Raw genomic sequence first — 16,496 nt, 5'->3', positions numbered from 1 at the left:
TTTGCAATTATGGCCCACCCTGTGTGGCTTATTGCATTTAACAGGCATCACTGTGTGCCACACTTCTACCAACACATACAAACAGATGCTTGGCTCGCACAGTAAAAAAAAAAAAAAAAAAAGAAAGAAAAAGAAAAAAGGGGGGAAAATAACATCCATCTTTCTTTCTGTGACATAAGTGAAAAATATGGAGAAAGCAAGGTAAGCACGTTCCCTTTATGCATAGTCTGCTCTTGCAGAGAAAACATCTTTTCTGGTTGGTGCGAGGCAGAAATGCTTCCCCACTATTATGTCCTCTATGATTATCCAATTAGTGCTGCTGCTCGCAAGGCCATTTCAAAAAGGCAACGGCTTTTGCAGAGAACTTCGGGTGACCTGACAAAGACCAGAGTGCTGTTAGATCCACTCAGTTATCTGTGACTAAATGTACCGGTACACATAAAAAGGAGGATGTGTAGGTTGCTGAAAAACCCACCGTGGCCAAAAACGCTGCAAACTCTAGTGGAGTAGTTTATTCACTTAAAACTTCTACCACCAACAACGCATGTGTGCTGCGAATTATGTGCTCTTGTGAGAATAAAATACCAATTTCATGCACATTTGCAGGGCCAAATTGCATTCCTTGATTGGGGCACCATGCTTAGGGTGCGCATGAAATTCAAAGTCATAATCATTTTAACCCACAACACAGGGGGAAGCTGAAGAAAGAGAAGGAGAGAGAGAGAGATGAGGAGGAAGGGGAGGACGGAGAGAGGGAGTAATTTAAACATGAGGCACTTAGTTTGTATCCCATGCGGAAGCGGCACTATTTTGAGCAACTGAAAGGAAAGGGGGATATTACCTTTTTTCACCTTCTTTGGTTGCACGGCATGCACTCTAAACAACATGTTAGTTACCACCGAGTCCAAACAAGGTAATGGGACCCGGACAGGTGATTAAAACGCCAGGGTGCGCGTGTGTGAACACAGGCTATAGTGCACGCGGACGTGCAGCTAGGTTGGTTATCACAGTGGGGGGGGGGGGGGGGGGGGGGTAGTACCACAGCAGTTCTTACCGAGTGTGAAGTAAGGGAGAGCTGTGTTGTCAAGATCATCCATTACGGAAATTCGCCCAGGTAGGTCTGTTCTAACGAATAACAGGAGTCGGGATTCCCCCCCTCCTCCTCCTGCTGCTGCTCCTCCTCCACCACCACCACCAGTTCCTCCTCCACCAGCGCCACCTGCTCCAGCAGCACCCCCTCCTCCGACCACGTTCCCCGAGGCTCCGCCGGTGAAGCTGAACTCGTTCTCGCGGAGCACGGGCAGGGTAGAGACGGTCACGGTTTTCACCTCACACGGCGCCTCCGCGTCGCTCTCTTTGTCCCGCTCCTCGTCGGGCGACGTCGCCCCTCGGTTTGCCTGTGCCGGCGAGCTCCCCGCCAACAGGAGCGCCACGAGAAGGACGCGGAGGTGCGGCAGTAGAGTCCTCGCCATCCCGCTCCCGGTGTGTGCTTCTCCCGCGTTTGAGTGGGGCTCGCGCGCTGCCCGCTCACTTATAGTGGAGTCGCTGCGAAGGAGTCGCGTCCGTCCAGGAGGCGGCAGCACAGGTGTAGTGAGGATGGCATCGCTCGGCTCCTCGCGCACATCCATCTGAGCTCGCACTGCGGGACAAATCAATTAAACACGGGCGCGCACGTGCCGCTTTTAAGGCGGACATGAGGTGGAGTCCGCGTGTTAGTCATTATGTGGGCTTTTATGGCGCGTGGCTAATTTTATTTCGAAATAAATGAATGAAAAAAAGAGTTTAGATGTATTCAATCAATGGTATTCTTTTTGAATGACATCAGTGATTCTGGTGGAACTTGGACTGTAACATAACAGTCTTAAGTGAATTAATACATACATGTGGTTATGGTGCGAGCTACTTCATAAACATGCCTGAGTTTTTCCAAACATATCCTTGAGGTTGTCATTAATTCTCAACCTTGGGAACAAAATCACCTCTAAGTCCATTTAGTAGGTGTATCTTTTGATTATCACATGATTATCACCAGACATATTATGGGTTTTTTCTGAGTACTCATATCGACTCCAAAACTCCCAAAAACATGTTCAACGTTTACTCTGGAATTTGCAAACAACAGATTACATATTTAATCTTTAATATTCAAAAACTTTTAGAATTATTTAGTTTTAAATCAGTTGGAGTCAACACCTTCAGTGGACAGCCTATAAGGCGCTTCAATAATAAGACACAAGTTTAATGCTTGTGTGTGCCACACTATATCGTCTTTAAATAGTGATTGATAGTAAACAGTGCTACAATCAGTAACCCCTCCCACTCGCTTTATAAATTATGCATCAGGTCTTCAACTTGCCATAAAAGACTCAGCAGCAAGTGCTCGGCACAAAGGATTTCCATTCATCCATGCACCTACTGTCAACTCATAACCTTTTTGAATTAAATCTCATCCAGCTCTCGCAAATATAAAAGTTACATTCTCAACTGAATGCACAGTTTCACTTGAAAAATCCCAGTTTAAAGTAAAGTGCACACATCCCAGCCTGAAATACATCACCTCAGGTGACTGCACCAGAAATCAAATTTACAAGGTGTTCTACAAAGTAAAAGATATGTTGTAATATGTCATTACCAAAAAAAAAAAGTTATAACTGGAGTTTAAAAAAAAGGGATTCTTCAGTTAGAGTCCAAGTGAAAAGGAAGTTGAATCTTTAGCTCCTTTACTGTAAGGATTCCCCAGTGAATGGATGTACAATTACAGGGATTTAAATTATATCCTTCGCATTTGATTGGGCAGCAAAAAGATATGGGTCATATATCATGATACAACAATACAGAGGAACATGGCTTAACAATCCCTTATTGCTGAAACTTGAAAAGGTCTAAAAGGTATTTTTAATTTCATCTCGACTTTAATGCTCACACATTCTAAAGTATTTGACTAATTTAAGGAGGCAGGCTGATCCAAAGCCTCAGCGTTACACTGGTGCAAGAGCTTAAAATCATCAACAACAGTCTAACAGTCACTGTTTGGTTGTCATTGCTTCATATCAGCTTTTTGATATTTTTATCATTTTGGATGTTAGATTCCAAGTCCAGGCCAAGTTATTTTAAGAGAGGTTTAGTGAGCTGTACATGAGGCTAGAGTCCAAGCTTTGACTTCTCTATAAATCTGCGTGTGTGTGTGTGTGTGTGTGTGTGTGTGTGTGTGTGTGTGTGTGTGTGTGTGTGTGTGTGTGTGTGTGGGTGCGTGCGTGATTAGAAGAGCAACAGTATTAACATTACATTCAATATCAACAGAAATAGGGTGCAATAATTTAAGTTTTACATTAGATAATGTAAGCTCCACTGAAAAAAAGCACTATTAACATGTCAGAGGATTTTTACAAAGATGGACAATGTGTTCATAATAATAAGGACACGCAACTTCTGTATGCATACTGACATATTTAAATCTAATTATTCAACACGTTCCAGGTGTGAACATACTGCCTACTAAAAGGTTCTCAGTGTTAACATGGAAAAGGGCCACAGCAGCAGCCGTTCTCTCTGTCTCTCTCCGTGGTCCTGAAATATTCAAACACACTCCCTGTGTGGGTGTTTTTTTTTTCTCAATAGTGCTGAAACATTCACTTATAGGGTATATCCCAGTACTCACACTTAATCACATAATCTTCAGCACTTAGGTGCACATGCTAACACCACCTGCTAAGGAGGCGCATGTTCCCCTTTGAAAAAACGACTAGGGAAGCATACGTGTCTCAGATCACCCATCAGGAACACACAGCGACTCAAACAAGTAAAGCAAGCAGTTTTCATGTATGCCCTTGGTACTCTGATACTCTGCTTTAATTTATCCAAGTCTGTTCTGCTGCTGAGTGGTGGACTGGATGGGACCTGCAGTTGCATTTTCATGTTCTGTTCAATTAAGTTGAGGCATATCGAATGAACACTGAACCCATATTATTTAGGCAGTGCATGCAACAATCCACAGGCCTCAAAAGGCCACAGAACACTTGTTGACAGCTGACCAATCCATGCAAAAGTCACGTCACAGCACTTGAGAGGCAAGAACGCGCCGCCTCCCTCCTGTTGTCTTCACATTTTTCCCCTGCTCGTGTGCATTGTTAAGCGGGAGGGAGTAAGACAAAAATAATAGATAAACGTAGGATCAACAAAGATCCAGCAAATGAAGACGAATGAGATGAACGGCATGTGTAACCATGGTGCTGAAACATTCACATCAAATGCTTTCCTATTTTTTTATCACAAATCCAAGGATACATCTTTTTCTTTTGTAAAATATGCACTAATATTTTCATTACTACGACAAATGCACAGTACACTGGAGTATCCATGATTTTCTCCAGCCACAGCACAAAATCGCCATCATAAGCTTCCCGTCAGAGAATTCATCGAAGTGCAATGAAGCATCGATTTCATTTTAGAGCCCTTAGTGACTTTATTGCGTCCTTATATATAAGACTTGGTCATTAAAGTGAACATGATCTTTTTAGAGATATGATGTCTTTTAACTAGAAAAAAGTTTTCAGTTTTGCTCATTTGTGTCAACAGTCTTGGGTTCCAATAAGGTAAGCTGGAAGCAATCCCATTGATCTTGCCGGTGATACCTAAAGTATGCAAGGACTAAGACGCTAATTGGTATCCTTAAACCACAGTTTAAGTTCTGCAGCTCCAGTGTTTAATCCATACTTTAAAGGGCTAACATCAAAGTGAACATCTTAGTCACTGCTACATCCAACACCCTCACAATAATTTGCATTCGGGCAACTTTCTCCTTTTCCCTTCCCTGCTGTGTTAATTTGACATTTCCGTCAGTCTGTCATGATGATTTCCTGATAGAATAGTTGGCCACAAAGATTAGCCTAAAGGGCAAATCTGACATGCTTTGCTCGTGAAAGTGCTGACATGGTGGATACATCGGTCCACGGAGCACATGCCATTGTTTTGCAGACATGACCTCTTTTGCAAATAGATTTCATTGGACATTGTCTGCCTTTAATGGGCAAACAGTAACAAGACATCAGATGGGATCGATTGATGCCGGTGTGTTCAACGAGGTGGTGGAGAGCTGCAAGGAGCATCTCATACAAGGGGATGGAGAGGAAAATTGTTGTCATTGTTATTAGCTGATGGAGAGCAGTGGTTGGTTATGTGAGATTTATTGCTCAGGAAATTGTCGACCTGAATGCCGTGGCAGCCTCCGACTCTCTCAAAATTGAATTTGACAGACAACAAGCTAACGTTCACTGCACCAGAGATGGTTAAACAGATTTCTGTGGCATAATGAGCGAAGGAACTGACCTTTTTCCCTCCCTACTTCCTTCAGCAGGACCGGCAGTGTTGTTTGATGTCAACAAATGATTGAAAAGCCGGGCCTTTGCTCTTTTCTTTGAGTTAGATGTTAATACCAGACCCGTTTAAAGGTTCTAGCACGACAGTCTAAATGCCCAGACAAACAGAGGCACATATGGAATAAAACTGAATGGTGCTTTCCACTGATTCATCATTAAAACAAATATTCAGTTAGCTCCAAATCTTTAAGTGGACTGTCTCTCAAGCTGTAGAAGACTGCCATAAATGAGTGGGTGTGGGTCACTAACAGCTTAATGATCTATGCCTATATTGCAATCAACACCCACCAGAGTTATAATAATAATAATATCTGCTATAGACGCAGGTTAGATGGCTGCAACTGGATCGTGATCCCATGTCACGGAAACTGCATATATGATGGGAGTGGGGAATATATTGATTTAATGTGGGCAGTCAGCATGAGCTTTGTGGACTGAGCCTGTGAAGCAACCTCGTATATAATTATGAGAAGCCAAATAAAACCTTTAGTTCTCGTATGTGATACATCAGAAAAAGTCAATAATTTGCAGGTTATGTCACCCTATTAAAAAAAACATTGATCTAAAAAATATCTAAATATAAACAAGACTAAACTACTCTACTAACTGCTCTGTGAGGCTCTACTTTGAACCTAATGCTAATGTCAGCATGCTAAGATGCTTACACTGCCAAAGCTAAGATGCAGATCTGAGCAGGTATAAGTCTTTCCATGTTCACTATTTTGTTTTAGCGTGTTACCATTGCAACAGTTACTAGTTAGCGCTGTACACAAAGCACAGCTGAGGATGATGAGAAATAGCATTAGCTTTTGTATATAAATCAAAGTGATGGACACATTGAAATTTTGACCTTTTGATGGCTCTAGATGAAATCTTGAGGGATCATAAATCTCAAACAAGTCTGTACCAGTTTTCATGTTGACCAACAAACAAACAAACAAACTAATAAATACATCCATACATACAGAAGATCACCAAAGTAATTAGGGTTCTACGCTGTGCACTATGGATATCTGTATTTTCATTTCATTGCAATCCATTTACTGATCGAAGTTTCTTTGTAAGTATGGATACATGTTCCTCAGAAACCCATAAGATAAAGTGTGGGGTTCCCCAAGGGTCAATTTTAGGTCCAACTCTTTTTAACTTTTACATGCTTCCCCTTGGGGACGTCATCAGGAGGCACGGCATCAGCTTTCATAGTTATGCTGACGATACGCAACTGTACATCGCCGTGTCTCCTGATGACACAGGGCCAATTGATGCCCTTTTTAACTGTATTGTAGATATCAAGTCATGGATGGCAGCAAACTTCCTGCAGCTCAACCAGGACAAAACAGAGGTTTTAGTCATTGGTCCTGAAGGCCAGAGAGAGAAACTTTTACCAAAGTTACAGGATTTTAAACCCTCAAAATCTGTAAAAAATCTGGGCGTGATTTTTGACTCTGAGCTCACTTTTATTCCACACATTAAAAACATAACAAAGATAGGTTTTTACCATCTTAAGAATATAGCCAGAGTCCACCCGTTTCTCTCTCAGGCCAGCACGGAGGTGCTGATGCATGCTTTTATCTCTTGTCGTTTAGATTATTGTAATGCCCTGCTCTCTGGTCTTCCCAAAAATAACATGTACAATTTACAATTATTACAGAACTCAGCCGCACGCGTGCTGACGAGAACCAGAGGGCGGGAGCACATTACACCAGTTTTAAAATCGCTGCATTGGCTCCCTGTGCGCTTCAGGATCGATTTTAAGGTTCTTTTACTAGTTTTTAAATGTCTTAACGGTCTCGGGCCCTCTTATTTATCTGCACAAATTTTACCCTAACAACCCTCGCGGACCCTGAGGTCCTCCGGTGCTGGCCTTTTAACCATACCACAAGTCAGAACCAAAACACACGGGGAGGCGGCATTCAGTTACTATGGCCCCCGATTGTGGAACAGCCTGCCGGAGAACCTCAGGGCCGCAGAGCATGTTGATGTTTTTAAAAAGAGACTCAAGACCGACCTTTTTAATCAGGCTTTTAACTGAGATGTTTTCTAATTTCTTTTATGCTTCTTACATTTTTTATTATTATTCTATTTTATATTATTTATTTTTAGCTTATCCTGTTTTACTGTTTTATAAATTGTATTTATTTTTACTGTTTTATTTATTGGGTCAATTTTATTTATTTTTATTGTTGTATTTATTGGGTCAATTTTATTCTATACATTTTGATACATTTTACTGTTTTTATTGTTTTTATTCCCTCAGTTTTTAGCTTCTACCTTTTATATAATTTTACTGTTTTAGCCCCTCGGTTTTCCAGTGTTTCCTCCTGGGGGCCGACCACACCGGGAGTTGTTTCTGGTTCACCGTTGGGGGTGCTGTCCCGTGGACAGCCCTGGCCCGGGTGGCTGGAGAGCTCTACACCGTGGTGTGGAGCCTCCTGTCTGCCTGGGCTGGGGTGGTCCCTGGAGCGGCGCCCCCTGCAGTCATGGACCATGATTCCCCTTGGTGTGCACAGCCCCCAAAGGTAGCTTCTTCCTCGCCTCAGATCTCGGTGCCCAGCCATGTCTCCTCAGCAACAGCTAGTGTATGTGTGTGGGTGTGCGTGGGTATGTGTATGTTTGTGTGTGTGGGTGTGTATGTATGTGCATATGGCTATGTGTGTGCGTGAGTGTGTATGTCTCTGTGTATCTCTGTGTGTATATTTGTGGGGGTAGGAGGCTTGGGTTTCATGGTGTTCTTTGTTGTTCATACCTTTTTTCGTTTTTGTTTTGTTCGCTTTTATTTTCTGTGAGGAACTTTGTGCTACTTTTAAGTATGAAAAGTGCCATATAAGTAAAGTTTGATTTGATTTGATTTGATTAAAAGTTGTTGGGATATTACAGTCTGGACTAGCGATGTGACAATATAGGATTTGATCAGGATAAAAAACACTCGCAATACGTTGATCGTGGTGAATTTCTACTACAGGGATAATCCACGGCCACATATGGAGTGAATCAAAAAAGCTATCTGGCTTGATTTCATGGTAGGAAGCGGAAAATAGAGACCGGTTTTAAAAAACGACATCGAGGAATTATCAGAAATTGAAACATTTTTGCTACTTTTTAAATTGCATTGATAGATTTTTTACTTCACCCTTTATATTTACTTAAAAAAAAGTGAGCTAAAAATGTGTTTCTTGACAAAATGTGAGGATAAGTGATTCCAGTAAGTTTTGCTGCCAGAGTTTTAAGCATATTTTTGATGAATAAGGATATCAGGAATTGCAATTATAATTGTGACATGGAATTGCCATGTTGCCAAATAGTGTTGGACTCAGATATATCCATCTATAGAGCCGTGCTTGGCAAAAAAAAAGTACAGATTCATGAAATCATGGTATCTGTAGAGCTACAATTAGAAATGATGCTTGAAGCTTGTTGTTGATGAGTTGGTTCAAGTAGAAAGAGTCCTGAGAGCTGTGTGCTGCACTGACAGAGTTTTTCCTGCGCCATCTTTGTTAATTGATTACTGGAAGTTATCTGGAGTCTGTCCCAGTTCTGCAGGTGTAAACAAAAAGCTTCTCAATTAGCAAGTGGGTTACACCTGGAGGACAAACGCACAAGCGCACACCCGCAAAACACACATAAGCACACAGTAAACACTAGCTAGCAAATTGGTTTAGTGGGTGCTGAGCACACATTCCAACAAATATGTACAGCAGGATACTGATAAGTCATTTTAGTTCAAAGTACAGCGACAAATCCGTTTCCCCCATTTGTCGAGTGATGTAACGCATGTGGGGGTTGGACCTTGACAGATTTTCATGGTTTTTCAAAATAGCTTTCATCAGCACGAGTAAATGTTATCAAATCAAGAAAAGATAAGTGTGCCGGGTTGTAATCTTGAGCGTTCGGTTTAATCTGCGGATTCCTTTCACTGAGTGAACATCTCAGGAAAAGTTAGGTTAGTGGGGTTTTTTTGTTGTTTTTTTTGTAGCAGCATCAGCATTTTGTCCACGGAAATGCACGCGGTTCTGTTCTCGTCCTCCACAGAGGACACGCAAATTTAATGATTTATTTCACTGTGACATAGGAGACTTGTCCTCAGGCAGAATAAAAGTGACACAGAATCAGTATGGCAGACAAGTTTTGTCACATGAAAAAGCTCAAAATTGTTCAGGTTAGGGAAATATAGACAGAAATGTGCGTTCAAATGTCATTGGTAAGCTCTTTGGCCTAAAAAACTAATTTAAAAAAGTGCACCAAGATCTTAAATTATAGCAACACATTAAAATATATAAAATACAACGGATCATGTTTAGGTCTGTGTTTAGATGTTTTCTCTACAAAGTCCTCAACAAATGAATCCTGTAAAATAAAAAACTTCAAGTGTATTTTACACTGCCGGTTGATGTGTGTCCATTGATAATAACTATATAACAAGGTCAATTAAAAGCCCTTGAATCAGTCTAAGCATGAACGATTAAGTTGAGTGTGCAGAAGTTGCCAGAAAACAGCAGATCTATGTGGAACCGGCATTTACAAAGAGCTCTGTTATGTGAAGAGTTTCTGTCTGAACCTTATGTTGAGACTATCAACATTATTGTTTGATAAGACAGTAAGAGTCTAGCCAGTATCCACTGGTATTTTCCACATGCTGCAGTGGGACCAACGCGCTGATTAATATCCCTGCTGCACTTGAGCCATGGACCGTTGTCATTCAGGGCCACGTTCCTCCTCATTGACAGGTCCGTGGCTCTCCATCTGAATCCGAGTGTTAGAAAATCTACCTCTGGATGACCCCAGCCCCCTGTTCATATCATCTTCCATCATCCCCCATTGAGAGTTGCCAGGTCAGCTGTCACCACTGTTTACCGTCCACATCCTGGCCCACTGACTCGCCCATCCGTTAGTCCCACTGGTGACGGATGGGGTAGGTAGGACAGTCAAGCAAGGTCAGAAGCATTGGCCTTACTCCCATCACTCTGGCCTTGCTCCCCGCAGTTACTTTAAACTTTCCTTGCCGCGTTCCTCCGCAATCCATCTGTCGCCGGCGTGAAGAGCAGTGCAATATAATTCTCGCCCCTAGGTGTGTCTCATTATATCATATAAACTGGTGCAATTGGACTTTACTGCAGAGAGTTTTTTTTTTTTTTAATCAAAACACAGCTTGGTTGCATAGTTGTATTTTGACGTATTATCATTTTTATAATCATAAATGTTCTGATCATTTGGTTGCTTGTCTTACTGAAGGATCGGCCATATTGAAAACTTTAAAAAAGGAGTGCATTTTGACCACATCCTCACTCATCAAGACTAATGAGTGGATTTGCACAGATGTTTCTTCTCCTAAATTCAGAAACATCTGCTTCGTTCCCAGAATTGAGAACTGCAGCTCTGAGCTTTGACTCGATTGTACAGAGAGATGAAGCCAGACTCCGAACTAGAACAAAGAACAGAGATTATAAAAGATCAATTCCTGCCTCCCTCTTCTGGCCCCCAGTGGATTTTAAGACTTTCATTATAGGGCTGGTTTTCTGGATGAAAGGTGGGCCCACTGATGTTTGTAGGGAGAGAAAATCGAGTCACACCCAAAAGCCAGTTTGTATTTGCATATGACAAACTAGCCCATAAAAGAGTTAATGTGTCCCAAGCACACAATTTAAAATCTGATAAGACAGTTATACGACCAGCTCCTTGGTCTCAAAATCTCCTGTGTTTTCTTACGTGTTTGCCCCCTAAAATGTTTGACCTTGACTGTACTACCTAGTATCTGTACACCGTTTGTCACTACAAAGGTGTTTTCAAATTCCTCTACTGAAGGGTGAGAAGTATGTAGGCGTCCCTCAAATCTGACATTCAAATGTACCTTGTGCAAGTTCGATTCGGTACGTAAATAATCCGAAAGCCAATAGATGTCTTCTATGCATGACTAAGACACAACAATAAACCTCAAACCTCATGAGGAGAGCGAGGCTTTGCAGTAGAATGGTGAAAGGTTTGACACGTGCAGTTTTGTGGACCCTGGAGCTTCCTTCTAACCTGAGCCACCAGATGGACAAACAGAGCCATCTATGCCAGTCATTGGAAAAAAATATATTTGTATTTATTTATTTTTTATGTGGATTGATCATTAACTTGTCTGGATTTTTAACTAAAGGCCAAAGGTGATTTGTTATCGGGACTCTGGGAAAACACAACATAAACAAATGTTTTTAAATCAACCAAATTAAAAAGAAAAATGTGTGCAGTCATGTTATCCTTCTTTATGTTACTGTATAATCCATAATGCATGTGTACATTTGTTTTTAAATATGATCTACAATTAAAGTTGACTTTTATTTCTATATGCCTTCATCACAAATTATGGATTGTATATTAATATTGCATGCAAGCTTGGTTTTATCATAATCAGTAGTCATACCAATGGGAGAAAAATAACATAATTTTGAAATCGGATCATTTCACTATGAGGAGGAATAATCTAGAGTTATGAGGTTTCTAAACAGAAAAGCAGCCACTTCAGCAGAATGTTGGACCAAACCAGTGCTGTTACATTTAAAATCTAAGGGATACAAACAACTCACTTTTTTGTTCACTGGATTTCCCATCTTTTTTCCATTTCATATCTCCCATTACCATGCCAGCTTTTCGCATTGGATTCTTAACCTTTCCGTAATAAATATTCTAAAGAGAGAGGGAAAGTGTAACCAGTTGAAATGAATATCCTTTCCAGAAGCAGGTCCTGTGAGAACCACAATTCCCTGCAAACTGAGCTCAGCAATCAACAAAAACATGTCATACCTTGGGTGTCGGCTTATGAAAACCGGTCCTCTTGACCTAATACCGGAATGAAGTACTGTACAGGATTTGAAAAGAGGAGGAGGAGGGGAAGGACCTGAGTTACTAATGTTGCAGCAGAGATTATTAGAGCGCTGCTGTATCTCTTTCATCTGGTCATGGTGCGCTCCGGTATCAGCTCCAATGCCCCTGGCTCATCAGCAACACCCCGGACCTAATTTGCAGCTCCTGACATGACCCTCCCCATGCATTGACTGCTGTAAAATCGGTGCCTTCAAACTAATTAGATGGACACAGAATGCAATTAGAGCAGCTGATAATTAATGCTGTGACTAAATATGTGCCTGGACGTTTATTTGTGTGTGTGTGTGTGTGTGTGTGTGTGTGTGTTTGCTAGCAATAGATGATGATATCCCCCACTCAGCATATTAATATGAAGCCTTAGTTTGTGCTAGTTTGGTATCATTTAAAGGACAAGTTATGCAAGTCTATTAACAAGTGCACTCCAAAGCATGATTGTGACTTGATGAGATCATCACAATTAAGATTTTAAGACGTCAAAAAACTGTTCCATCACTCCCAATTGTAATTGGACGCAGTAAAAGCATGTTTTAATTGTTTTGGATAATAATATTCATAATATTCATTTGTGCATAATCACTTACTTTCTATTTGATTTGGAGGTAATGATGGAGTAATAAGTTTGAGTGTTTGCCAGAGGCTGGTTGAGCATCCTCTTCTCATGAGAGTATCTGACAGACAGAACAAGAACAACATCTGCATTACAGATGTGCGCCCTCAGATACAGGGAGCAGTCAAACAGAGAGAAGATAGTTAAGATGCAAAACATAGAAGGTCGGGATAAACTTGTTTGAGAGTCAAGGACAAACTCCAACTAGTATATCTGATTGATTAATAAACAGCAGAGTAGGATCATTAATCTTGTTATAAACGCATAACTTATGCTTATAATGTTTGAATAATAACTATTATTTCGAAATTCCATTGAAGTCTGATGGATGTTTGAGAGAAACACGAGCAAAAATATGCTAAATCTACACTACTTTAATGTTTTGCCAAGCACAATTTGCATACGAACCCCAATATATCACATCTGATGAAGATGTTGGTCCTGGTCTGCTGGAGCGGTGCATAATGTCGAGCTGTTTTTGGAAGAAAAACGTTGTGAGCTTGCAAAATAGGCACAAAATATCAGAGAGACTATGCGTTTGGGTCAGGTCAGTTTATATTGAGTATTATTTGTGCAATATACTTGTTTTGCACATCCATACAAAAACTTCAAACCTGGGAAAGCCAAAAAAACTGTCTGCACACTGACTGAAAGGCTGAAACAAGTGAGACCAGGTCAGGCTGTGATCAGGAGGCTGCAAATAGCAGACACTAAATTAATGGATGGTGCACAGTAATAAACACACCATTAGGAGGGCCAATCATCGCCGGAATGATGAATCAATATTTTTGCAATCACTGCAGGATGCTGCACAATTAACTGTACCATACATTGGCTTTAAACAGTAGTGCTGCCTTGGCTGAAGCAAATTAAGGAGGTCTTCTAGCTATCAAAGGGCTGACACACAGAGACGGACAACCGTTCATGCCTATGGGTAATGTAGTCAACATTTCACTTGTCCTGCATGTCTTTGGACACGCAAACTCTACACAGGAGGGCCAGCTCGAACGTTTGAACCTGGAGCCTTCTTGCGGTGATGCGAGAGTGATAACTACTACCCCGCCGTGCCGCCCCTCAAATAACATAGAGCACATGCCAAACTCTGCTTGATAGGGGAATGTTTTGTTGTGTTTTTAACAGTCAACAAGGCAGGAGGAACTTTTGCCAATTTTTCTGGGCACACCATGACAGAATGATAAAAACACAACACATACGGGGTAAAAAGGTAGAGCGGACACATGCTTTCCCACTATAGGTCTATATGCACCACTGTTTGCTGATTGGTTAATGGAAAGATGCAGTGGGAAAGAATATTTGCATAAGCAGTCAATATTTATTCTGAGCACAGTGCATTTGCAAATTTAATTTTACCTTCTATCTCATATTGTGAAAATGCCAAATGACATCAACAGGGGTGAGTGAGACTTTCAACACCATCTTCAGCTTCACCATTCAGCAGCACCAAAATAAATTGAGCATTTTAGTTATTCATGTATTAATGTACCATGCTGATTCAAAAGGTGACCCGAAAGAATCAAGGTCCCACCATTATAGTTAAATGGCAATAGTCAGTTTTCAATATTTTGATGATAGAAGATAAACATTTTCTAATATTTTTTTTAGATGCTCCCTGCACGTTTACTCTCATAACACACTTGCCAAATGATCACTTGCCAAATATGTATTATATTGGCTCTGAGATACAAACTAAAATCAAGTTTTTAAAAAGTAAGGGTGATACCGAGGGGGAAAACATAATGTTGATCTTGGCTTTAGTTCCTATAGTAGCAATCCTTTTAAAATACATGTATTTTTCATTGGAAGCTTTTGTGGGATCATGCTGCAACTACTATTGATTGTTAAGGCAGATGGGGGACATGAGGAATGGGCCTGTATGAACATTTTCCCATTATATGTCCACCGTATGAGGCGAAGTAGCAGCTGCAGAGAAAGTTTATAGTGTATACACTCTGGATCAATGTAGGGAGTTACAGCAGCCATGGCTAGCACTATCCCACCAATTATGTTTGGGAGAAAAGGAAAATAAAGGAAGAGCAAAAACATATATGAATACCAAACTGAAAAATAACGAAAGCTTTTACAGGCACGAACACTTGATATTTGACATTTATCTTATTTGCTGTGAGGATGTAAATATGTAAATGTGTTTATCAGCTCTGCTAAAGGCGACTGTTGAGTGTCGCTGATGCTACGCTTTTAACTTTGGCCTGGAGCGTGATAGAAGTTCACATTTACAAGCTAGATAGTTTAATCTTAAACCGTGACACTTGAACATCATCATTATTATTACTGTTATTATTATTATACCTGTTTTTGTGCATTCTGGGTGTGATTCTGCTCCATTATTAGGGCTCGTCCACCCAACATTCATTGTTAGTTAGCTAGCAATATCATTAGCATTTCCTTAGCTTCTTAGCTGCTAACCATGTATAACTTCTCTTGGCTGGCACAGCATTCACTAAAATTATGGCTCTCCCCTGCTTTCAAGAACCTTTACTGGGCTGCTTGTACAGTCGCCATCCATAATTCATCAGAGGACTTTTAGGTAAGAAATATTTCTGTCAAATTTTTAGAGCCAGTTAAGACTTGACAGTGGTGTCGTTTGGGTATTTGTTGACACATTAAATTCAAGTTGTTATAGCAACTAACATCATTTAAAACCACATAATCACACAAAATAAAAGTCAACCTAAAGACATACTGGGAAAATATAACCATAAACTAAACAATATTGTATGAAATGGTCCAAAAAACATTCTGGTGTATATTACTCAGGTATTTTATCCTTAAAGTCCATCCACCAGCAGCAGCAGGCAGTTTGATAGAATGATGACACAGCATATATCCATGTCTATGAAATCTACGGTTATGGCGTCTTAAAGTGTGTTATGCGTTATTATCTGAAACATTGGTGAGGCCAGGTGTTTGCCCACTTGATAACCCCAATGATTTACACTCACCCACCAGGAAGCTGGAGTGTGCATGCAACGACTGTGTAAATGCACCTGTTTTGTACTTGCTTAAGATGCAAGAGTATCAACGTGATACCAATATCATAACAGGTGTGTAGACAAGGTTGGTGATCAGCTGGAACAACAATTGTACTAGTGTTTCAGCATACATATCATGGGCTGCATCAGGGAGGATTTAAAAGGTGTTCTCACAAGCGGCCAACAGGGGGCAATGTTGTTCTGTGATTAAACCGACCCCTTCTCTGTGAGACTCAAGTGGTGAAAAATCTATGGAGCGTGTACAGTGAAGGTTGACAAAGGAAGAAAATGTAGCAAAACAAATGAATAAACCCACCAGAGGAGATAAGTCCTGGCCAGAGCCAAATGACTTCAGGCAGCTTCATTCGAACCGCTAAATCGGATTTTATGCTGAAATTGTTCGATAATTAGGGAATACAGTGAGGCTATCGTAAATGTCAGACCAAATAAATCAGCACAAGCTATCGGACCCAGGTACAGCTAAAAACCATGCAAGTCATTCCTATCCTGTGTATCCCCTGCCCTCGCTGGAAATGACATCTACAACAAATCTGTTTACTGGAGGGTGGTGGTATGTTCCTCTCTGATTCATGTGCATGTATTCATGCGTGATACATGGACGCTGCTGCAGGTGTGCAAAAC

At 40.9% G+C, this 16,496-nt stretch overlaps 1 protein-coding gene across 1 annotated transcript in view; it reads right to left on the bottom strand.

The window, feature by feature from the left end:
* The window catches only part of astn2 (astrotactin 2), a 232,385-nt gene extending 230,768 nt beyond the window's left edge, over positions 1 to 1,617 (bottom strand). The window contains exon 1 of the mRNA XM_084036066.1: positions 1,055 to 1,617. Within this exon, the coding sequence (XP_083892192.1) occupies positions 1,055 to 1,472 (418 nt within the window). The 5' untranslated portion in view covers positions 1,473 to 1,617. The remainder of the gene's footprint in view (positions 1 to 1,054) is intronic.
* Between the last annotated feature and the right edge of the window lie 14,879 nt (positions 1,618 to 16,496).

Source organism: Eutrigla gurnardus (assembly GCF_963514095.1).
Source record: "Eutrigla gurnardus genome assembly, chromosome: 19".
Taxonomy (NCBI): domain Eukaryota; kingdom Metazoa; phylum Chordata; class Actinopteri; order Perciformes; family Triglidae; genus Eutrigla; species Eutrigla gurnardus.
This window is presented reverse-complemented; position numbering and strand designations above follow the sequence as displayed.